A 21,790-nucleotide genomic window follows, 5' to 3' on the forward strand; every position below is an offset into this window, starting at 1 on the left:
GGCGCGATGCCCTCTTAGGAAGGCCCCCACAGGCTGTTTTGCGCGAGGCGACATCCACAAGGCCCCAGTAAATCATGCAGCTTTAATAAGCCACTGAAGATGACCCTCATAATTCGAGTTCGGCCGCGATGAGTTTTCTTTATGGGCAAAATTACCACCATGACTCCTCGCAAAGTCGCAGAGTATGGAACGTTCAAGAGTCCCATTGAGCCGCAAAGCTTTGCAGCTCCGGGGACCGTTGTGTTGAATCAACTATGTGTCAATGTACGACTGAGCGTTGTCGTCTGCAGGATCACGCTGATATGTAGGTAGCGCAACAATGGTAAAATCTATCTCCTTGAGGTACGGCCAGACGAGGGAGGGAGAGGCGTCATCGTCGAGCACTACAACGGACAGAGGAGAGACGTCCTTCCCAAGCAATACAACTGTTTGTCCCAGGTCCATGAATATGGCGGTGCCTCCTTTGTCTTTAATGAGTCTACAGGCCATATCGTCTTCACGGATTGGGAGACCAAGGGTGTTTTCGGTCTCGACCCTGAAGCAGGCGAAACCATCCCCGTATTGAAAGCGGATCCCAAGGTATACTACGCCGACTTTGCTATCCACCCTTACCATTCTCAATACACCGTGGCCATTAAAGAAGATCATCATGCTCCCAAGATTGCAGACATACAAAATTCTCTTGTGGTCATTGACTCGTCCACAAACGAGGTTCGGCCCCTTGCCACTGGTTCCGACTTTTACACATTTCCAAGATTCAGTCCCGATGGGACGAAGATATGTTGGATACAATGGGATCATCCCAACATGCCTTGGGATAAAACAGAGCTATGGCTCGCTGACTGGGAAGATGGCAAGGCCAAGAGCCCTAAATGCATTGCTGGCCAGCATGCCAAGTCCAGCATAACCCAGCCACGCTGGGGTGATGATGGTGTGCTCTACTTTGTCTCTGATCAGACCAATTTCTGGCAACTATATTCGTTCTCCAACGGTGAAGTACAACAACTCATATTGGCGGGCCTAGAGGACGCGGAATTTGGCTTTGCGGATTGGTTTCTGGGATGCTGTAAGTTCCCCGTTCCTCTAGAGAACCATGTTGCACTTCGCAGGGATCCCGTTGCAGGGCTCGGCCACACTTCGCCATGAGCTAAGAGATATTGGCAGCTTCCTATTGCCTCTTGGATCCTTCCACCATGGTGGCCGTCTTCAACTATCAGGGCCGCTGTACCACCATTCTCGCAGATACGCGAACACTTGAATGGAGAGATCTCAGCTGCCCGATTGTCGAGATCACGCTTGATGCCCTGAAGCCAGTATCTGACACCTCCTTCGCTATCATAGGAGCAACTCCTACCATTCCGATGCTGGCTACAGTGATTGATATCAATGAACAAGGACTTGGAACAATCTTGCAAAAGTCGACCCAAACATCCCTTCCAGAAGATTATGTATCCCTTCCACAAGCTATTACCTTCCCACGAATACACGGTCCCGGCGGTGGTAATGCATATGGTCTCTTCTATCCTCCGAAGAATCCACAATACGGAGCTCCAGCTGGCACGCTTCCCCCCCTCATTGTCGCAATCCACGGTGGGTTCTCCTCTGCCTTAAGCGTCTGCTTTGTATATCAAAGATTTAATTCTTTCTGTGTTAATATCAGTGTAAACTAACGGTTGTCTATCAGGAGGTCCAACATTCCAAGAAGGGCCAGGATTTTCACTTCGCGATCAGGCACTTACGACTAGGGGCTACGCGCTGGTGCAAGTCAACTAGTAAGTTATCTGACTTGTTGTAGGAGTCTTTCGAATTTGGAGAACTCATCGATCTCGCTTGTTTGATCTTGCTACAAACTAACACATATCCGCAGTGTCGGAAGTACTGGCTATGGGCGTCCATACCGCAACCTGCTCGCCGGGCAGTGGGGAGTTAGCGACATCGCAGATGCCGTTTCTGCCGTTGAGTACCTAGCTCAGCAAGGGCTTGTTGACAAATCACGGGTGGGAATCACGGGCCATTCTGCGGGCGGCTATGCGACGATGCAAGCTTTGGCCAAATACCCTTCGGCGTGGGCTTGCGGAGTTGCCGAGAGTGGAATATCGGATATGAAGCTCCTTGTTGAGGAAACGCATAAGTTCGAATCCCAATATCTGTCGCCATTATGCTATCCTCCTGGCACCTCACCCGCCGAGCAAGAAGCTATCTTGAAAGACAGGAGTCCTCTAACTCACGCTTCGGAAATCAAGAGCCCGCTACTGATTATCAGTGGAGCAGATGATGCTATTGTACCGCCAAATCAAGCATACAATTTAGCGAAGATCGTCAAGGAGGCAGGCACAGCAGTGGACATCAAGGTCTACGATGGCGAGGGACATATATTCAATAAGGGGAGCACGCTGAGTGATATCGAGCGGAGACGGTATGAGTGGTTCGAGAAGTATCTGACTAGGACAACTTCGTCGTAGTACGAGAACATGAGTCTACGAGGATGCGCGGAAGAGGCCTGTTACCAACTGTACCAATAGATTACTGGCGTGTCAAGAGGACGCCGTCGATGAGTACACAAGAAATGGTATGTTTCATAGATCACTCAGGCCCATCGTGATTGTAGAGTGTCGAATTTCGAGGCCTATCTTAGACACGGATGTCCCGCCTTGAAGGCGTTCAAGTTCTTCTGCACTCTCTTTAATTTGGATAGAGATACAGTGGACAACAGCCCTTTCAGAGAGGCACAAGAGTCCATGCCATACATAACATAGTTCAAGTTTCCCATCAGGCCATGCCGAGCAAGACGCAGGCAGAGATTCCAAGCGCCTCCGAGTCCTGACGTGGAGGGGTTAATGAGCAAGCTACAATAGAGGCTCATTACTGCAGATTTGCATGAACAAACTCGACGGGTAATTGTTCTGACTGTTCTGTATTGATTCAGGACTGGACGCTCTATCCTGTCTGTTTCATTTACCTGCCACTACAGAAGCCGTAGGTCGTTTCCTTCATGGGGGTTCTATTTACCCGTCAAAACGTGCAATTGGATTAGAAGAGAAGGAAAGGGGAGGAATTGTTGACTCGCCGAGCATTGACGAGGCCACGAGGCTGGGAAATCGGAGAGTTGCAGCCCCGTTTTCCGCTACAAAGCTCGAATCTGCTGAGCTTCGCATTTTCCCCTCATACCTCGCGTAGGCTTGACTCCTCGGCTTTGAGGTCTCTATCACTTTCAGGTTGTACACCATGGCATCCGTTGCTCAGCCTTGGCTGTTTTCAAAGTAAGCCTGTTCTCGTGTCACTTTATGGCCTTATCTACGGTCCCCAAAGCTAACTGACATCTTTCATTCTGCAGATTCATTGACCCCGTCTTCGCTATCTGCGTTGGGCTTTCTGCAGCGGCACTGCGCATCCAACGTGAGCAACGCGAGAAATACCCTCAAAAGGATTCCAGCTTTCCTGCACTGTGGCAGAAAGGTCGCAAGATGAATAAAATCTATTGGGCGAAGTGATTTTGCGGAATGAGCAAGAAAACACACTCTTCAGATACCAGCCGTTCAAAAACAAAAACACGATGGGAGGTGGACCATAGCGGGCGATCGACCATAAGCGAGACGGCAGTCTTTGAGTGCCACAATGCACGCCGATGAGCTTTTCAAGCCACGTGCCTTCACTGTTCGCGTGTCGACGCCCAAATTCAAATATCAAGGGTGTCCAGGGAGACAGAACTTGACCGTCCATATCTCTTGTGCGAACAGGATGATGAAAGAGTGTTGTCCTCCTTTGGGAGAGTCAGTACCCGAGGAATTTGACAGAAAAGTGGTCTTAAAATGTCTCTCTCTTTTGACTCCCGATCTCTGAAACGGCTTGGGAAGGATCAACATGCGGAAGTCAAAATGCGAGAGAGATCATCTACTTTGAAGTCGTGCCATCTGAGACAGGAATACAGAATACGGTTGCCAAATGCCCTGCATTGACTCAACCCATCATTTCAACCCTCATATAGTGCTACGTTCAAAGGAAAGCCGGAACCTGCTTCGCACCCTCGATCGGCTTCATGTAGCTCACGCGATCTTTGACGTACAGCTCGGCCTGCATCTCCTTGACGTCTGGTTGATCTAGACTCCCGGCCTGTAACAGGAGAGTTAGCAAGGCATTCCGGCATCGTGTCACCTTTCTCCTTATGCACGATCGTCACCAAAGCCGTGCTTGAACGATGCCACTGTGTGCCAGGATCATGATGGACGAAGAATGGCACCACTTACTTTGACAACGGTCTTGTCAGGCATGACTTCCAACTCGCAATACAGACTTGACCCACAATGTCCACAGAAGAAATGGCGATTGATTTTACCACTGTCACCAAGGACGTCAAAAGCTTTTGGCGTCCCTGGTTGAACCAAACATATCAGCATTCGTTAAGATGGCGGAAAGTATTCGGTGAAGGCGAGCGAGCGGCGGACTGCCGCTCTCGTCAGTTTCTTACCGGCAGTGACCTTGAAGCTTTCACGGTCAATGACAACATTAGGGAGTCCAGCTGAGCCGCCCCAACGTTGACAGTCTTTGCAATTGCAGAACGCTTTCAGCGCGATGTCGCCTGTGAACTCATACTTAATCCGACCACAGAGGCAAGTACCGGTAGTGGCAGACATGGTTGTAAAGCGTGGGTTGCCTGAGGCCTTTGTCGGGCGCGGGAACAGGCAAAAGGGAATGAACACCAGAGCGACAAATGATGGAGAAATAAACCGACAGTCAAGAGTAACGGGGATGTGCCTCGTCTCTTATACCTTTGGGTTCGATTGATACCAGGCGCACGCCGACCCATACAATGACAAGGCAACACTTTGTTGGCCATCGTGTTGCCAATGTGGTGCCACCTGTGCACTCAGTCTTTCATGGATGACCGAGACACCAAATACATTAAACTCCGTGTGCATCGTTGACACAATAGTCAAGTCTTCCAGAGGCCCGTACCGTACCGTTCTAGAGGAAATAGAGAAGCAATTTGCGAGAAGGATTAACGCTCGGGGAGCGGTGAGCTAAAGAGAGATGGATGATACGAGAGCCGATGACACGTTCCAAAAATCACATGCAAATAGGACAATCAGCAATTCCTAGCGAGCTAGATTGGAACTCCGATCGGGTAGTAGATTGTTACCTGCTTCAGATACAGGGTACTGATCTCCCAAACTTTGCATGGTTATTTAGCCCCCCAGATACATGCAACACGCCCAATCGACCGAGGATGTGCCTGCTGATTCCCTACTCGGGAACTTTCGAGCTAGTTCATTCACTGGCCACCTGCATTTTCTTTCTACTCAGCCTGCGCCAGTATGGTTGGAGTAAGAGATATGCATGTTCTCGGTTCTACCATGTTCCTGGTCCTCCTCTGCTCCTCGGAGCAGTCTGGCTTGTTCAGGACGGGCATCAGGAACAACTGGAAAGCGCATGGAATGTCGGTTCGGTTGCGCCGCCATATCGACGAGATGCTGGGAGTGGGAACAGTCAGTTACAATGCAACCCGACGGGCTTGAAACTCGGAAACGATTACCAAAAGGATCCAATTGAATAAGTTGGCCAATGCGACTAATCCCGCAGCGGCCTGCTCCTGATTCCGCCATGGGTCGACACATCGACGTGTATATCCCAGGCTCCTCTCGCAGGCCCTCACGTCAACATCGTGACTGGGAAATGGCCACGCGCGATCATGTAACGAGTTGAAGCCGCAACACTGAAAGGCGTTTTCAATTCCACGCACGGCATCCTCATTCTTGGCCCGGAACAGGCGGGTCCATTGGTTTTCAACGCCGCAGCTCAAGATATCGGAGGGCACTGCGTATACGAGGGAGAGAATGAAGAGCGCAAAGGGAAGAAAAGGGAGAAAATATCGGAGGTAGGGCGCCAGGATTGCCAGAGCTCTCTTCTTAGCCCTGGCGGAAGAGGCCATGATGAAGGGTCCGATGAGAGCCGTCATTGTGCTCAGAACTGGGAGTGCTAGAGGGCATGGGAGGGCTAGGTGGGTGATCCTCGTCCAGGAAATACTGTGGGATTGATGTGAGACTGCCGAATCCAAGAGTCCAGATTGAAAGGGATTATAGGAGACTTACGCAGAGAGGATGATTGAAGCGATGCCCAGCTAAAATTTGACATGTTAGGACACCCATCAACGCAAGACGGACGGGATATCTCACCAATATTGAGATTAGGCTGAGATATTTGGAAAGGGAATCCATGGCAGAGAAGCGTGGCGGGGGGGTTGATGCGTTTGAAGGTGTTGTTTGTTCTGGGCAAAGACTCCCAGGTACCTACATATATGTACGGAGTAATAGTAAAGGAGAGACCCAGAGTTAGCAACAAAACAGAAAGCTAGAAGGAGGGTGAGGGGAATCGGACATGGTGAGGATTGTATGATGCCGGTCTGGAGCAAAGGACTTGAGCCCAGTCCATGACATTGGTGGCAATGCGGTGTGTGTTACACAATGTGGAGGGCAAGAGGGCCGAAGAGGGCTTGAGGAGGACTGCCAGCTTTGGAGCGCATCACATTGCATATCCTTTATTCTCTTTCGCGGCGAGGCTGCGTTAGCTGAGAAGCTAACTGACGTGTCTAAGTAGTTTTTGGGGACGAGTGGGCACCCTAGCCTGGGCTTTAGCTTTTAGATGTTGCGGGGTCAAAAGGCCAGTCAAGCTTGTGTTACCTAAGGCGAGCCCACTAACTCAGTCCTTACTGGCGCCTGCACAGGCAGGTATCCAATCAATGCCTCTTAAATTGAGGTATCTACATATCCCTCAAACCGCCCTCCTCGCAACTCCAATGCATGTGCTGATTTCATTTCGTATCCCTCAGACCTCTTTCTCTACACAAAGAGCCGCCATGGCAGGGCAAGTGTCTGGCGACGCACATGCTCTCACAAAGCGCTCGCTCCTTCCCATTGCCCTAAGTGTGCCTTTGCCTTCCATAATTTCTCTCACATTCACCACCGCGTGTCGTGATCACCGCCTTAGTTCATCGGCACGTCACACATATTTGCTAGCATGTGATTATATTGAAGTGAATATCGCATTCTGTACAAAGGCTAAGAGTCCCTATCTACGCCTATAACTTATAAGTACCTCCTCTTGTCTTCTATGTTCTTCTCATCTTACATTGCAACCACTCAACCGTTCATTGCTAATTCAGTTGCTGCAGGCTTTGTCTAGATCCTCTGCTCTATCAGCTCGCCGTATCTCGCTCACCTCAACTATCTCCTTGTCGTTTATCCTCTCCGTCACCCACCAGGCTGGACAACTTTGGCAACATGTCGGCGAGAGGACGCGGGGGGGATACCGCTCTTCCATCTCACCCCAGAGGTCGTGGGCATGGCTTCACCGGAAGGGGAAGCATGGGTCGAGGTGGGACTTTTCGCGGTGGCCGAGGTGGTGGTGGTTCCAGCCAAGGAACGAGCGCAGATGCTCCGACTGTCTTCTCGTAAGAAACCCTTGCCATGGCCTGAAGCTTTCCAAGACGAAGAACTCACTGCTTTATCAACCCGTAGTCACAGTCCCGGTGATGTTCCCCAGCTCAATGTGGAGGTCGAGAAGCTTGAGGGCGAAATCGAGCACCATGTCCTCAGGTCGTCCCGCCCTGATCCGAGTCTCCCTATCCGCCCTGGCTTTGGTACAGAAGGACGCAAGGTCTTGCTTTATGCAAATTATATGCATCTCGATTGGGGCAATGTGGTTCTTTACCGCTACAGTCTCAGCTTCTCAACAGATATGGCTACCGGAAAATCGATCAAAGCAAAAGACCAGGAGCAAGTGGTATTACTACTCCTCGCACAGAACTTTTCTCAAAATCGATCCAGCATTGTCACAGATTTCAAGTCCCTAATCATCAGCAAAACCAAGCTTAATCCATCCAGGCAGGGTTACATCGTAACGTACATGATGCAAGGTGAAGATGCACCTTACCCAAAGGCCAAAAAATATCGCGTTGGCGTGACCCTAGAGGGCACTAATACTGTGTCGGAACTCATCGCATACCTGACCTCCACCAGAGCCGATGAAGTCTTGAGCTCGAAAGAAACAATCATTCAGGCGTTGAACATTGTCATTGGACACAACCTCAAAGCGACTTCACAAATTGCATCCGTCGCAAGCAATCAACATTATCCCAAAAATCCTCCGCCGTCGGAGAAATTCGACCTTGGGGTTGGACTAACGGCGATTCGCGGTTTCTTTGTGAGCGTGAGAGCTGCGACAGGTCGTATCTTAGTCAATGTTCAAGTCAAGCACTCACCCTTCTACAACGCCGGCCCCCTTGTGCGTCTTGTGGAAGACTTCGGGGCTGCAACCGGCTTTGACAGGAACAAACTCGACAAGTTCCTCGAAGGACTCACTGTCCACCCATCCCATACTGCTCGGAAGAACAAAGCTGGCCAACTTGTTCCAAGACCCAAAGTCATCAACGGGCTTGCCACCAAGGGGGATGGCAGAAAACTTCCTCATCGACCTATTGTCCCTGAATTTGGCGCAGGAGCGGATAGAATACAATTCTGGCTCGACGCTGAGAAGAGATATGTCACTGTATTGAGCTTCTTCCAACAGACTTACAGTATCACCCTCAAATATCCTAGGATGCCGATCCTCAACGTCGGCAACCAGGAGCATCCAGTGTATTTACCTGCGGAAGTGTGCCAGATTCCTCCAGGTCAAGCATTCAAGCGCCAGCTGTCAAGGGATCAGACGAAGAATATAAGTCGGTTCGCCGTTCGTACACCGGTCTACAACGCGCAGTCCATTGTCCGAGAAGGGGTGGCGATACTCAATTTTGGCCAATCGGCAAACCCAACGCACGTGAGTGGTACACTTTCCCCTCGTCCTGCCGCAGCGCACTGACAGTTCTTCAGAATACCTTCAATCTGAACCTCAAACCCCGACTGATCACGGTGCCTGGTCGCGTGTTAGGCTCCCCAAACGTCAACTATGGGAACAAGAAGACAGTGGCTACTCGATCTGGCAGTTGGAACATGCAGAATACGCAATTTGTCTCGAACGTGAATGTCGACAAATGGACTTGGCTTTTCATCAAGACTAAAAATTACAAAGGCCCATTGAGCAATCGACAAGACCTTGAAGCCGCCGTCAGGGAGTTTGCATCCGCACTCTGCAAGGTCGGCATTCGGTGCACCAATTGCAGCCCTGGTCAAGAGATCACTGTTCAGTTCGGAACAGGGAAAGAAATATCTACTGTCAACGAGGAGGTGGATAAGGCGATTCACAAGATTTCCTCTACCTTCTTCTCAACCTCTGCGGCTGCGCAGAAGCAATTGGTTCTAATAATTCTCGCCTCTGACAAGCCCGAGCTCTATAATAGGGTCAAAGTCAATTGCGACGTGCGAGAAGGCATCAATAATGTTTGCGTGCTGGCTTCTACATTCGCCAAAAGAAATCCGCACGTTTTCGCAAATATGGCTCTGAAGGTCAACCTCAAACTGGGAGGTGTCAATCAGTCGCTGAATCCTTCAAAGCTTGGAATTGCAGCGGGGGGGAAGACCATGTTCGTTGGATTGGACGTCACCCACCCATCTGTCGGATCATTGGATGTGGCTCCCAGTGTCGTTGGCATGGTGAGTTCGATCGATCAGCTGTTGGGTCAATGGCGAGCCAGCGTGGTGATCCAGGAGAGGCGCAAGGAGATGGTATCGGGTTTGAAAGAGCTGATGAAAAAGCATCTTGGCTTGTGGAGACAACACAACAAGGGTCTCTTGCCGGACCACATTGTGGTCTACCGAGACGGTGTCTCGGAGGGGCAGTACCAAGTTGTCCTTGGTGAAGAACGACCCCTGATTCAAGCCGCGTGCGCAGAGGTCTACCCAGCGAATGCCACCAAAGAGAAGCTCCCGCGCTTGAATATCACAATTGTCAGTAAACGCCATCATACCCGATTCTATCCAACAAAGGATAATGAGGCCGATAGTTCCAAAAACCCATTCAACGGAACAGTTGTGGACAGGGGTGTGACAGAAGCACGAGGTTGGGATTTTTGGATGCAAGCACATGCTACCATCCAGGGGACAGCGCGCCCCATCCATTATTTCGTGGTCTATGATGAGGTCTTCCGACACGACCAACAGCGTCAGGCGACAAAACCGACAGGTCCCCAGTTCACAAACGCTGCAGACGCTTTGGAGGATCTCACTCACAATATGTGCTACCTCTTTGGACGATGCACGAGAGCAGTTAGCCTATGTCCGCCTGCATACTATGCAGATTTGGTATGCGACCGCGCCAGGCTGTACCTAAGTGAGGTATTTGAACCTTCGTCCGAGAAGGAGAGCCCACCAATAAGTCAAAACATGGTCACAACGCACCCTCGAGTTGCTAACTCTATGTTTTTCATCTGACAGATGCCTTTCGACTGGTGAACTGAGGATATCGACATCAACAGGCCGGCTAACATCTTGGGGGTTTCTTTCGTGGATCTCTCTGCAATTATGTATAGGGGAAAATGGGGGAACTTTACTTAGAAAACACCTAGAAAACAATGAGAAAGAAAACGTCTGAAGTAAGCCTAAATGTTTCTTGCGCGGCGAAGTCGGACAACCCGCAGAGACTATTGTTATTTAATAGTGATGACGACGATAAGGATGTCTTTCTCCCAGGGGCTTGAGGCAAGGCTTCCGTTTCCACAACCCACCTTCCTCCCGATCGACCTTCCTTTTTCACAGTAGTCAACTCACTGGTGCCTGGTGGTGGTTGGCGTATGGCTCGCTCATCCCGAGCCTAGCCTTAGTGAGACGCTTTTCCAAGATGCGAACTTCCTGATGAGGAAGGTCGTTAACGATGCTCCCAAGTCTGAAATGCCTTGGATTCGTGGAGGCAGTTGGACCTAAAAACGGTACTCGATTCCCGCAGCTGGACCTGATGGGCTCTGCTCGCACAGTCTTCGGTTGAACTGCTGCCTAAAGTCATCAGCTCACGCGCAGCCGCCCCAGACATTGGAAGTTAGACGGGTTGAGATCGATAAATACCTCGACAGCTTGTCGGTTTGCTTTCTCGTCCCGACTCGGATCTGTTCTTCTCTTTGCCCTTGAGTGAAAGATATTATTCCCACCGAGACACTCCAGATGGCCACTCCTAAAGCAACGGAGGGCAGGGTGCCGTTTTCGCATCCAAGCTTGCCAAAGCCCTGCGAGACGTGGTACAAGGTTTATGGGGACCTCACGTCGTCTTCAACTGGGCGGCCTCTGGTCATTCTTCATGGAGGTCCTGGTATGGGTCACAATTATTTATTGAACCTCCACCGCCTTTCGGACCAATATGGCATCCCCGTGGTGTTCGTAAGTGTCTCCCAGGACCTGTATAATGCTCTCAGAGTTCCCATGCGTCGATTATGCACGCAACACGACACGGTTGTGCGATGCTGATGGCAGATTAGTATGACCAGCTGGGTTGTGGTCACTCAACACATCTCCAGGAAAAGAGACTTGACACGGACTTCTGGGTCCCTGAGCTATTCGTCGCGGAATTGGACAACCTCCTGGAACATCTCGGTATTTCAGAGTTTGACTTGCTTGGCCAAAGCTGGGTTCGTTGCCCTTTTCTTTGAAAGACTGCTCCCATGCTTGGTCACGTTTTCATCGTTAAGCCCGATCAGACTCGAGAACACGTTAACATTTTCCATAGGGTGGGATGCTGTAAGTACTGTTACTACAGGAGTCCCCGGAGCCCTCCTATCCATGACCTCCCACAGCTGTTTAATCCAGCTGACGAGACCAGAGGTTCTATGTTCGCAATCCGAGGAAGTCTAGGCCTCAAGAGGCTTATTATCTCCAACTCCCCTGCATCCATGAAGCTCTGGGGAGAAGCATGTAACAAGTGGCGGAGCCAGCTTCCTAGAGATGTTGACAGTGCCTTGACGAGACATGAGGAGAATCAAACTTATGACGACCCAGAGTATAAATCGGCAGTGGAAGAATTCTACAAGCGACACGTCTGCAGAGTCTACCCATTCCCACAGGATCTTCTGGATACACTCGCAAACGTCGAGGTAGACGATGTGAGTCGACAGAGTCATTTTCACTAGCTCGGATTGAGTTTGGCAGGATGGGCTGACAAGACACTTTGTAGACTGTGTACTACACCATGAACGGCCCAAGTGAATGTGAGTCCCCTTCTAGCACTTGGTCACCCTAACACTCCCTTGTCCTCAAAACCCATGTCAGTGCTAACAGTATACTAGTTACTGTGATTGGGAATTTGAAGTGAGTCTCCTGAAGAGGGCCCCAACCCCTTCATCCGGTTGCTCTTTGGTTACGGAGCTCCCGCCCTTCACAGACGCTTGCTATTTGCTCACAAGATCCAGGACCTGGTCTGTGGTTGAGGATGTTCATAAGATCACCGTCCCCACCCTCCTGCTCAATGGAGAGTGGGATGAGGCCCGAGACAGTTGTGTATACCCCTTCTTCCAAATCCCAAAAGTGAAATGGTATACCATACCAGGTGCGAGCCATTGTAGCAATCTCGAGGTCCCCGAGAAATACATGGAAGTGGTGGTGGAGTTCTTGAAGAATGCAGCGTAATGGCGTCCTGGTAATTCTGGTGCAGTGCAGTGCGTGTGTATGATATGAATTCTCAGTCGCCGCCGCTAGCAGACCGTGGCAGGGGAGGGACTAAGTATCCAGCCTCGGGGCTTGGGTCCGCACGGCCTGTTGTCTTGCTCCGTGAAGGACGATCATGTACGAATGAATCTTGCGGCGACTCGGGGCAAGTGACTGCTGGTGTTGATCGGGATCCGACTGAGACATATCACTACGCAATAGTGGCGAGATGCATGATGTGAGCAATATATGAACACGATCCAAAATATCCGATGGCTGGCTGCATCAGTTCCCTTTTCTTGCCGCCAGCAACATCACATAGCAAGAAAGGCGTGTCCAGACGCAACCCAATTGCATTGCTGCACAAACACTACCAGCTTTCCAATACTTATCTTTTGCGTACACGTTCTGTTTTGGTCGTCACATTGAACCTCACCATCACCCATACCGCATGCATGATCAAATACACGGGTAACTTCCTGCGTCTTTCCCGAACTGAGACAATGTCGCCAATACTCCATACCTTGAGATCAATTTCAACCGGATTTCTTCCTTTTCGGCCTTCGCTTCTCCTCTTCTTGAGCCTTCTTTTTCTCCTGGGATTTTGTTTTTCTGACTTGCGACGGCTTCAAATGCAGATTTATGTTGGCCCTTTTCCTTCGCCGTAAAGTTATCTTTGTTTTGCTCGACCTCGACCCCGCCCCGGCCATTGATCTATAGTGAGAGTGCACGGTCACCGTCGGTCAGACTCGTCTCACAGCAGAGATGACGGTCCCCAGTCTGTGTTTCCGGGCACCTCGAGACACCTCCAAAGGCGGAGAACTTCACATGGACAGCGAGATTGTGGCGGATAGCGCCCAGCTCTTCCGGATACATTTCAGCTTGTTCATTCCGTGCGGCGACTTGGGTGGGAGGAATCCTAGGAGAGGAGGCCTTGGGCAGAATAGGCCAGGAGCCAGTGACGGCGGCGTAGTCGCTCGACACAGCGAGACAGGTTGACTCGAACATCAACGGGAGTCGAGCAGAAACATGGTGGAATTGTACTCTTTTGAAAGTGAATTATGTAAAACCATAATGTTACATTTTTATCGGCCCGACCTCTGTCCCATGGATGGTGACTCTGTACCATCCTTCATAGCAGGGTCCGACTGGTGGTCTCCTGGCTGCCAAACGAGGAGTGAAAGGGCCGTCCTGCACTCTCAGAAATGAACAACAACCAAGAATATATTGGAGGAGAGTGAAATGGCTGCGCTCAATGATATAATGCTCGACAGATCCGACTGGCTGCTGGTGGTTCATGGCACCGTCATTGTCCGCCCACGTTGAAGCGATAAGGCGTCTGTAGGTGGATCGGCTCAGCTAATCCTTATCAATCTCACTGAGATCCGAGACGTGGTTTCTAGGATTGCGGTGGAAGATTACACGATCTTCCCAAAGGCCGGAATGAGTGTTTGAGCTCTGAGAGGCTGTTAGCAACTAGAATGAAGAAAAAAGATCAGTCAGTACTCACAGCCAGAATGAGAACACGAGCTTTGGGCCAGTCATGAGCATCTTGGGGACAAGGCCCTTGAAAAAACTCGACACGCCTTCGTTTTTGATCATGCTCGTCATAATGCGAACGCCAGACTCTGGGTTGAGATGGTCTCGAGACTGAATACGAACTTTGATCACATCAAGAGGGCTGGAGACGATGAGGCTGGCCGATGCCCCTGCGATAGAAGCGACAAAGTTTTGACCCCATGTAGCTGCGTTGTAATCCTCGAGCTTGAAGAGGTATTCTTTAGTGAACGACGAGCCTCCAAAAAGAGCAAACGAGCCCGGTGCATTTCGAGCACTGTGCCATGTTAGTGTCGCAAGTACTGAACTTACACAAATTTGTCGGGTCTGCTCTTACACTGTCCACCCCGCGCCCCGGTACAACCCCAGACCCTCCTCCCTCACAATCTGGATGAATCCGCGGGAACGGAAATATGCTAAATTTGTTTGCGCCCGAATTTTTAATACGTCGAGGGGAAGCAGCAATCCCACTTCGCCTATGCCGATGAGAGAGCCAGCGGTCGCGCTGAGCATTGCTTTGCCGGTCCCTTTGCCGAACGCCTTGTCGAAATCTTGGGCGTGATGCTGGGTTAGGTAGTCGCGCACAAAGGGCTGACCGCCGTATTTATATATTCTCTGCAAGATCTTGTAACCTGCAGCATATCCTAGACCAGGGAAGAGGGATGCGAACTTCGTGAGCACGGGGGCTGAGGCGGACTCTTTGAAGATGACGGTATTGAGGGCGGAGATCGAAGCCACCTGCAAATCGTCAGTTGGCACGCAGTATTTGAGGTTGGAATATGGGACGTACTCTTGTTGCATTGTTCATCAGCCTTTTCGCGATGGTGTCAACGGGATGGAAGACCAGCAGCTCAGCGACCCCAGCGGAGCCTGCATTGCCAACGGATTAGCTCCGGCCTGTCACGAGTAGACAGAGATATGCCATTACCTGACCCCAGTAACCGGGCAAGCCCTGATTCTGTCTTGTAGCTTTTACCGGGCACACCCAGAGCTGGCGCCATAGCAGGAGGTGACATGATGGAAGGACGATGCGCAACGGATTGCGCACGGAGATGGGCGTGGTCGCGGTCGAAAACGATGGGACTCGGTGATCAGAAATGCCGGGAAATATCTTGTCTATGCCAACTCCAGGACTGATATATGAAATGAGAGCTGTGAGGTCTAAAATTTTTTTGACGCAGAAGAAAACATGTGCATTGGGAAAAAAAGTTCGAGGCTCGATAAGACTCTGTCGGGAGACGAGGGCGGGTCCATCCGCCTTTTTGGGGGAGGAGAGTGGAGAAAGACCCTGGCTCGGCTTTGAGTTTTAGCTCATCCTTATCTCCGAAAGCCTTGCCAAATACGGGGGCTACAGAGGACATGAAGAACCACCACAAGGCTGTTGGCTAAAGAATATCATCTTTTCATTCATCTGGCCATATCTACTTCATGCTCGCTCGCTATGCAACTTGCATCCATCTAGAAATAGCCCACCAACATTTTCCCAACCCGCGGCTGCATGCCTGGTCCACCAGGACAGCAGCCTTTGAGCGAATACAATCACATCTAAGTGATAAGCAGTTTCTTCTCCGGCGCCACAGGCATGTTATCTTCCTCGGCTTTTCGTTTACCAAGTATTGAGGTAGAATAGTCCCCTAGGCAAGATGAATGATAATATCGGCCCCCAACTTGAACTGCGTCTTTCCAAATAAAATCCTGCACTTCCTCGCTCCATTCACTTTTGAACGCCTCCTGATCTATTGGACAGGGCAATGATCGCATAACTGGATCGGCTGGCACTCGCACAAAATCTTGGGGTTTCTTCTTCTCGGCCACCCCACCTCCATTTATCGCATGACCGTTTGAATCCACCGGCCCAGCATCGTCGTCATACTCTCTGCTGGCGATCCATTCTCGCTCATCAACATACCAACTGCGGTTCTGACCCCGCTTCTCCGCCTCCAGCATTCTGGCCTTGGTCTTAAAGTGCCAGTCGAGGTGCCCAGCCTTCTTCTCTTTCCCAGCCTCGTCCGACGTGAACCTTCTCCCACAAGTACTGCATTGATTTGGGCGAGCGTTGAGGAAGATGGAAATCATCTGGGGTCTTGGTATCCTGATGGAAGCAGAGGTAAGTTTGACCTCCGCTGTCGCATCCGGTGTAAGTGTAGAGAAGGATGCCATGGGTGGAGTCACCCCTGGAGGAGGCGTTGGCGCTGCTGATAAGAGCCCTGATGCTCGGAGCTGAGCTATGAGCGGATTCTCGGTCGGCGGAGGAGGGGCGGCGGTCGTATACTGTGGAGTACTCACGCCAGATTGAGATGGGGGATAATAGCTCGGCGGCTGTACCGCTTGCTGTTGACCGAGAGTCGTTCGAAGTAGCTCCGCAAGATTCGTACTGTTGAACAAAGCCGTCGGAGGAGGGCCAGGAGTTGATCCTTGCGCAGTTACTTGTATGTGTTGAATGAGTGGTTGTGGAGGGACATAAGCTGCATGTAGGGGGATGTTGGGCACCGGCGCTTGCGTCACAGGTTGGCGGCTGATGGCCATCTTTTCTGTCATCTTTTGCATAATGGTGTTTCGAATGTCAACCAAGTCGCTTTCCGAGGCATTACCACTGTCGAGGATTTCTTTCAGTGTTTGCAGACTAGCCAATTTGCGTTGGGCTCCTGCATCCATGGGATGGGTGGCGCACTCAATTTTAGCATCGGTGGTGAGATCGTCGATGTCCGCATGTAATTTCTGCAGATCAACGGCACCCCCGGAGACAGGTGGGGGCTGAGGAGCCGGAGGCAAATATTGGGGTGTATGGGACGGTGGAGGTGGTTGATAGTAGGGGGTCGGAGTTGACTGAGGCGGATAAGGCTGGCTGTATGTCGCTGGTGGCGCCTGGACATATTGTTGTTGGGGTACGGCAGGCTGTGGTTGCGGACTTCGAATATGCGAAGGGATGTTTGGGGCGAACTGAGGTAAAGTCTGGGGAGGAGTTGGTGTATGGCGGTATGGTTGTGCAGAAGGCACCCTGGCAGGCTGATTTTGGATGGGGGTCGGCTGATGTCGATGAGCTGAGGGTAATTGACCTCGAAATTTGTTTAGACTGTCGACGATGGTCTGGGTACTCGCGATGGGGAAGACGGGAGTGGTTGACAGAGCACCCGGGACCGGTTCTCGCCAGGTCTTCAACATTTCCTCCAACTTTCGCCGCACTGCCCCATCAACTTGAGAATATGCCAGCATAAAGATCTGATGGAGGTTACGGCCAAAGTAGACCGTGTACGGAGACCCGACATTTTTGGCAATAGAATCCAATACGTACAGAGCCGGCAATTTGCGAGCGGGAGGTGCCTGTCAGAGGATTAGTCGTGAGCATGAACGTCTTCAAACAGCGATTGCACGGGGACGAGAAGATGAGAAGGCCATGAAAAGGCAACTGACGTACTCTGTTGATGTGGTTTTGCAGCACCCGGGAGATCGCTTCGGCATGTTCAGTGTTCTCTTTTGCGATCAGGGTCAAGTTTGAGATCTGATATCTGTCGTTGGTCACCAGATCCTCCAAAGAGTTCTTATAGTCTTCCGCGACCTCATCCGACGGTAGACCAGACATGACGAGAGAAGGAGATTGGAATCGCAAACGGAGAGTAGGAAAGATTGAAAGGTAGCGGAGGTCCAGATCAGGACTCGGGACTCGGGACTCGAGCTTTGAACGAGTCAAACGGGCATGCGGCGAAGCAAGCAATGAATGACTCTCTTGATGTCAAGCAGCGACTGGAGCCGTCAGACACGGATGCGCCTGAGCAAGGTAGACAGCAAAAGGAAAAAGCGTCGTGGTATCTTTTGGCTATCTACAACCATTCAGAGTGACACCTGGTATGTTATTCTGCTTCTTTCTTCTTGCTCCAGTCCAACGCTCCAGCAGCCCAGAATTCGATGGTGATCCACCCCAGACAGCTCTTCAGGGTCTTCAAGTCATGACCTGCCGCATGCACAGAGACTCGGGATAGGCACAAAGTCGAGTTCGATCAGGCGATTGGTGTTCAAGTAAGCGTCGAATGAGCAGCGCAATGAGGATGTGAAGTGCAGTGGTGAAATTGTGAATCGTCTCCGGTCACACGGTGACTGGATGGGCCAAAGCTGGGGGAGCACTGTCTCATCACCAATTCGACCACACTACCAAGACAAAGGGGATGAATGACGATATGGGTGCGATGATGATGCCAGAGGAGACGAAGTGGTGAGACGAGAGCAAAGAGGGAACCGAAGGGAAGAGAAGGGAGGCGGGAGGGAGAGCAGGAGAGACGCGGGAAGGGAAATGGACGGTTGACGCAGGCGGCAACTGTCAACTCAACCGCCAACCTCTGCAGCCGCCGGATCTGTCAGAAGAGCGATGAAGCCATTGCGTCAAGTCCGCAACCGTCTCCTGCCATTCCGAATCTCCCTCCCATTTAGGTTCACAAAATTACGCAGTGATTTTTCTCGACAACCCATATACCGGTACCATTTCTGTCCATCATCGCACCGCTCATAGCACTACTGCAGAGACCTGCTCCCGCTTTCAGGACTCTGACCGATATAATTTGAGCACCCGAAATGCGTCTACCGATCCTCTTCTTACTCGCCTTCGTCGCCGCAGTATTCGCCCTGCCTCCACCGCAGAAACCTGTTGTGGTGTCCTTTCCGGCCAACACTCCATCTTCCATCATTGACAAGGCAATTGCGGAAATCGAGAAAGATGGTGGTATCATAACGCATGAATATTGTGAGAAGTTATTCCTTGACGCCGCTTCGGCCCTTTGCCGGGGCTACGCTGACTCTGTGACAGCCCTCATCAAAGGATTCGCAGCCAAAGTTTCAGAAGTCACACTCGATAAAATCAGTGCACTGGCTGAAGCGTATTCGCCATATATCGAGGACGACTACGTGGTCAACATTGACGGCTCAACGAGCTCCGCTCAATAGAAGGATGAATCTCGAATAGGGAGATGCACATATGACGAGGTGTTCTGGATCATGAATGGAGATAATATCACGAACTGAAAGCAACGAAATTCTGAGTACGATGGCATGATTGGTGTGAAGGCAATTTTCCTGTTGGGCCGCCATGTTGTTGGGAGGCATTGTACGGAGTCATAGAGCACTGAGTACCTCACTCGCTAGAGAAATCATTGATAATTCAAAAGTATTCAACTGCTCCATATCATGGATATTGCCTCTCCTGTCTCTGTACTAGATCTGGGGAAAAGTGTCAAATGCTCATGGGGTGATATTGTTGACGAGAACAATGAACGGGTCGACGTCATGGTGTTGATTCCCTCGTGCCTCTCTGCCTCCACAGCCTCCGGCGGAAGTAACGCGCCCCAAACGTTTTTCGCGTCTTCACTATTCCTCATCCTGAAACCATGGGGCCATTCATTGTGTTTGGACCCGTCACAGCTCAGCAGTCAGTGCAATAATGAAATGCTATCAACATAAACATATTCCTCTCCCATGGCGACCGAAGAAGCCATTGCTGCCGGGCTTATCGACTGGATCAACAGTCTCGCAGTCGCGGACCCAGTGTACACTGTAGACGACTTCACCAATGGCGACCTCATATGGAAGGCTCTTCGTATGTTTGAGTCTTTGCAAAGATCGCGCAAGTTCTCTAACCTCTTCCAGAGCAAATCGACCGCTTTAGCTTTCCTGGTAAACTTCCAGAAGACCCCGAAACTGATCAATGGATCAACAAGTGGACAAATCTCAAACACATTTACGATGCGCTCTCCATCTTCCTCGTCGAGGAATGTGGGCAACGACTGCCTCTCCCTGGTGGTCGCCCTGACCTGAAGGCTATAGCCCAGTCCTCCTCTCTCACAGACACCGTCGCTCTCCTGAAGCTCCTCGTGGTGGCGGCTATCAATTGCGCCGACCGAATTGACTACTTGAAGCAGATGCAGGAGCTGGCAGAGTCAACTCAGGAAGTTTTGATGCAGACAGTGCAAGAGGCGGGAGAAGATGGAGCGGAAGCTGACGAGGCTGGTGTGGAAGACCTGAGTGATCAAGTTCATGAAGACCTTCTCAGCTCTCCTCGTCGTTCTACAGAGATGGAATCCGTGCTTGAATCAGAAGAGAGACTAGGCAAAGTTATCGCCGACAACCAGCGGATAGCCTACGAGAAGCGGGAACTCCAGAAACAGCTCGACGAGTCGTATTCGCGCTACGAGAAACTGCAAGAGCGTTTCATCCAAGCTCAAGATGACCTGAAAGAGTCCAACGACCGCTTAGCTGCCATTCTCGCAGGGAAGTCTGATATTTCGAACCGGCCACTGGACTCCAAACATGACACCCTGATCGCCACTTTAGAGAATCGGGTACTCGAGACCGAATCTGAAGTGGAGGACCTACGGAAGAATAACGAGGTTCTCAAAATCAAGGCTGAGAAGGCCCAAAAGCTGCAGGATGATTACGATGAGATGAAGATCGAACGAGATCGTCTGGCTCGGAAGGCAAATACTGCGGAGAAATACAGACAGAAGCTGGAAGCCAGCCAGGACCTTGAGAAGGACAACACGAATCTCAGAGCTAAGGTGACGGAGTTGCAGAATCAACTAAAGCAGTCCGACTTTGCTCAGGCGAGCTCGAGTGATTTGCATCGAGAGATTGACGAATACCGTCGGCTCCTACCTAGCATTGAGCAAGAAAGATACGAGTTAAACGAGATGAAGAAGAGGCTCGAATTTGATTACCACGCACTTGAAGCACGGTATCATGACACTGTTGAACAGTTATCTCGACAGAATCATGCTTTGGAAGACTTACAAAGCAGACTGCGCGACTACGAAGAGGGCATCCCCACAGCACCAACAGAGGAAAGGGCCCCAGACCCGGTCAACAAAGACTTTGAGAAAGAAGAAGCGGAATTTGCCGAGTCAGAAGCCCGTCTCGCCGCTGCACTACTGAATGGAGGCACCACCTCTCCAAAGGCGAATGATACAGATCTTGTCTTTCCGAGGGACGCAGAAACAACCATCCCTGGCCTTGAAGACAAGGAGAGCATCTCTGAAGATGAGCTGAAAGCAATCATGTCTGCTATGCGTGCGCAGGCACAAGCCGGAACTGCCACGGAGCGAGAATCGTCCCTGCGCGCGCAAAAGAAGCTGATTGGCGCAATCGAGCAGCAAAGGACCAAGAACAAGCTCCTACTCGCGCACGTACAAAAACAGGACCAGACGATTAAGGACATGCAGAGGAAGATCCAACGTGAAAGTGAATCTCAAGAAGCTGAAAAGGATGTCGTACCTCCTCCCGTGCCAAAAGGCACGGCAGCTAACTCTTCCTACTCGCTAGATGAGGAATCCGAAATTGAACGACTCATAAAACAAAACATTATTCTTCAACGCGAACTCAAACTCATGGCTTCGGCATGGTACGATCAAAATCTGCGGCTTGCGAGCACGAGCTCTGCTGCGTCGGGACGGAGTCGAGGAATCGGTAATGCTGGTGAGCCGCGAGGATTTCTGGGACGGCAGAGGCGGAGGGTTGACGCTGTCGCCTTTGGAAAAATATTATGAAAGAAATTACTTAGCGGAGGGATAGGTATGGAACACCCTGCTCTTGAAGGGCATTGCGCTCAGATACAGGACTATACGACAGGATTGAATGATGAGACAGTTTTCACGCATCCTCAGCGTTCACGTTCATGGAAGTTGGTCCCACCATGCCCA

The 21,790-nt window shown here is 50.9% G+C and overlaps 10 protein-coding genes across 10 annotated transcripts; 6 read left to right on the forward strand and 4 right to left on the reverse strand.

Moving 5' to 3' along the window:
• Positions 1-159: 159 nt before the first annotated feature.
• Positions 160-2,462, forward strand: Z519_06870 (uncharacterized protein; the record flags this gene model as incomplete). Its single annotated transcript, XM_016764608.1, has 5 exons — positions 160-264; positions 313-1,066; positions 1,165-1,590; positions 1,685-1,772; positions 1,868-2,462. 5 exons carry the CDS (start codon positions 160-162, stop codon positions 2,460-2,462), a joined length of 1,968 nt encoding a protein of 655 aa, XP_016619690.1.
• A 763-nt stretch (positions 2,463-3,225) lies between these two features.
• Positions 3,226-3,491, forward strand: Z519_06871 (uncharacterized protein; the record flags this gene model as incomplete). Its single annotated transcript, XM_016764609.1, has 2 exons — positions 3,226-3,260; positions 3,335-3,491. 2 exons carry the CDS (start codon positions 3,226-3,228, stop codon positions 3,489-3,491), a joined length of 192 nt encoding a protein of 63 aa, XP_016619691.1.
• A 502-nt stretch (positions 3,492-3,993) lies between these two features.
• On the reverse strand, positions 3,994-4,631 carry Z519_06872 (uncharacterized protein; the record flags this gene model as incomplete). Its single annotated transcript, XM_016764610.1, has 3 exons — positions 3,994-4,110; positions 4,245-4,369; positions 4,466-4,631. 3 exons carry the CDS (start codon positions 4,629-4,631, stop codon positions 3,994-3,996), a joined length of 408 nt encoding a protein of 135 aa, XP_016619692.1.
• Positions 4,632-5,297: 666 nt separating this feature from the next.
• Positions 5,298-5,953, reverse strand: Z519_06873 (uncharacterized protein; the record flags this gene model as incomplete). The annotated part of the gene is made up of 2 exons (XM_016764611.1): positions 5,298-5,468; positions 5,531-5,953. The coding sequence occupies 2 exons, from the start codon at positions 5,951-5,953 to the stop codon at positions 5,298-5,300; spliced, it is 594 nt and encodes a 197-aa protein (XP_016619693.1).
• A 1,382-nt stretch (positions 5,954-7,335) lies between these two features.
• Positions 7,336-10,361, forward strand: Z519_06874 (uncharacterized protein; the record flags this gene model as incomplete). The annotated part of the gene is made up of 2 exons (XM_016764612.1): positions 7,336-8,811; positions 8,865-10,361. 2 exons carry the CDS (start codon positions 7,336-7,338, stop codon positions 10,359-10,361), a joined length of 2,973 nt encoding a protein of 990 aa, XP_016619694.1.
• Positions 10,362-11,084: 723 nt separating this feature from the next.
• On the forward strand, positions 11,085-12,539 carry Z519_06875 (uncharacterized protein; the record flags this gene model as incomplete). Its single annotated transcript, XM_016764613.1, has 5 exons — positions 11,085-11,297; positions 11,396-11,545; positions 11,732-12,016; positions 12,088-12,143; positions 12,323-12,539. 5 exons carry the CDS (start codon positions 11,085-11,087, stop codon positions 12,537-12,539), a joined length of 921 nt encoding a protein of 306 aa, XP_016619695.1.
• Positions 12,540-14,063: 1,524 nt separating this feature from the next.
• Z519_06876 (uncharacterized protein) lies at positions 14,064-15,130 on the reverse strand (the record flags this gene model as incomplete). Its single annotated transcript, XM_016764614.1, has 4 exons — positions 14,064-14,391; positions 14,452-14,852; positions 14,905-14,984; positions 15,043-15,130. The coding sequence occupies 4 exons, from the start codon at positions 15,128-15,130 to the stop codon at positions 14,064-14,066; spliced, it is 897 nt and encodes a 298-aa protein (XP_016619696.1).
• A 529-nt stretch (positions 15,131-15,659) lies between these two features.
• On the reverse strand, positions 15,660-17,694 carry Z519_06877 (uncharacterized protein; the record flags this gene model as incomplete). Its single annotated transcript, XM_016764615.1, has 2 exons — positions 15,660-17,435; positions 17,530-17,694. 2 exons carry the CDS (start codon positions 17,692-17,694, stop codon positions 15,660-15,662), a joined length of 1,941 nt encoding a protein of 646 aa, XP_016619697.1.
• Positions 17,695-18,677: 983 nt separating this feature from the next.
• Z519_06878 (uncharacterized protein) lies at positions 18,678-19,046 on the forward strand (the record flags this gene model as incomplete). Its single annotated transcript, XM_016764616.1, has 2 exons — positions 18,678-18,846; positions 18,910-19,046. The coding sequence occupies 2 exons, from the start codon at positions 18,678-18,680 to the stop codon at positions 19,044-19,046; spliced, it is 306 nt and encodes a 101-aa protein (XP_016619698.1).
• A 528-nt stretch (positions 19,047-19,574) lies between these two features.
• On the forward strand, positions 19,575-21,637 carry Z519_06879 (uncharacterized protein; the record flags this gene model as incomplete). Its single annotated transcript, XM_016764617.1, has 2 exons — positions 19,575-19,695; positions 19,746-21,637. The coding sequence occupies 2 exons, from the start codon at positions 19,575-19,577 to the stop codon at positions 21,635-21,637; spliced, it is 2,013 nt and encodes a 670-aa protein (XP_016619699.1).
• Positions 21,638-21,790: the final 153 nt, after the last annotated feature.

The sequence above is a fragment of the Cladophialophora bantiana genome (genome assembly GCF_000835475.1).
Source record: "Cladophialophora bantiana CBS 173.52 unplaced genomic scaffold supercont1.9, whole genome shotgun sequence".
In the NCBI taxonomy this organism is placed as follows: domain Eukaryota; kingdom Fungi; phylum Ascomycota; class Eurotiomycetes; order Chaetothyriales; family Herpotrichiellaceae; genus Cladophialophora; species Cladophialophora bantiana.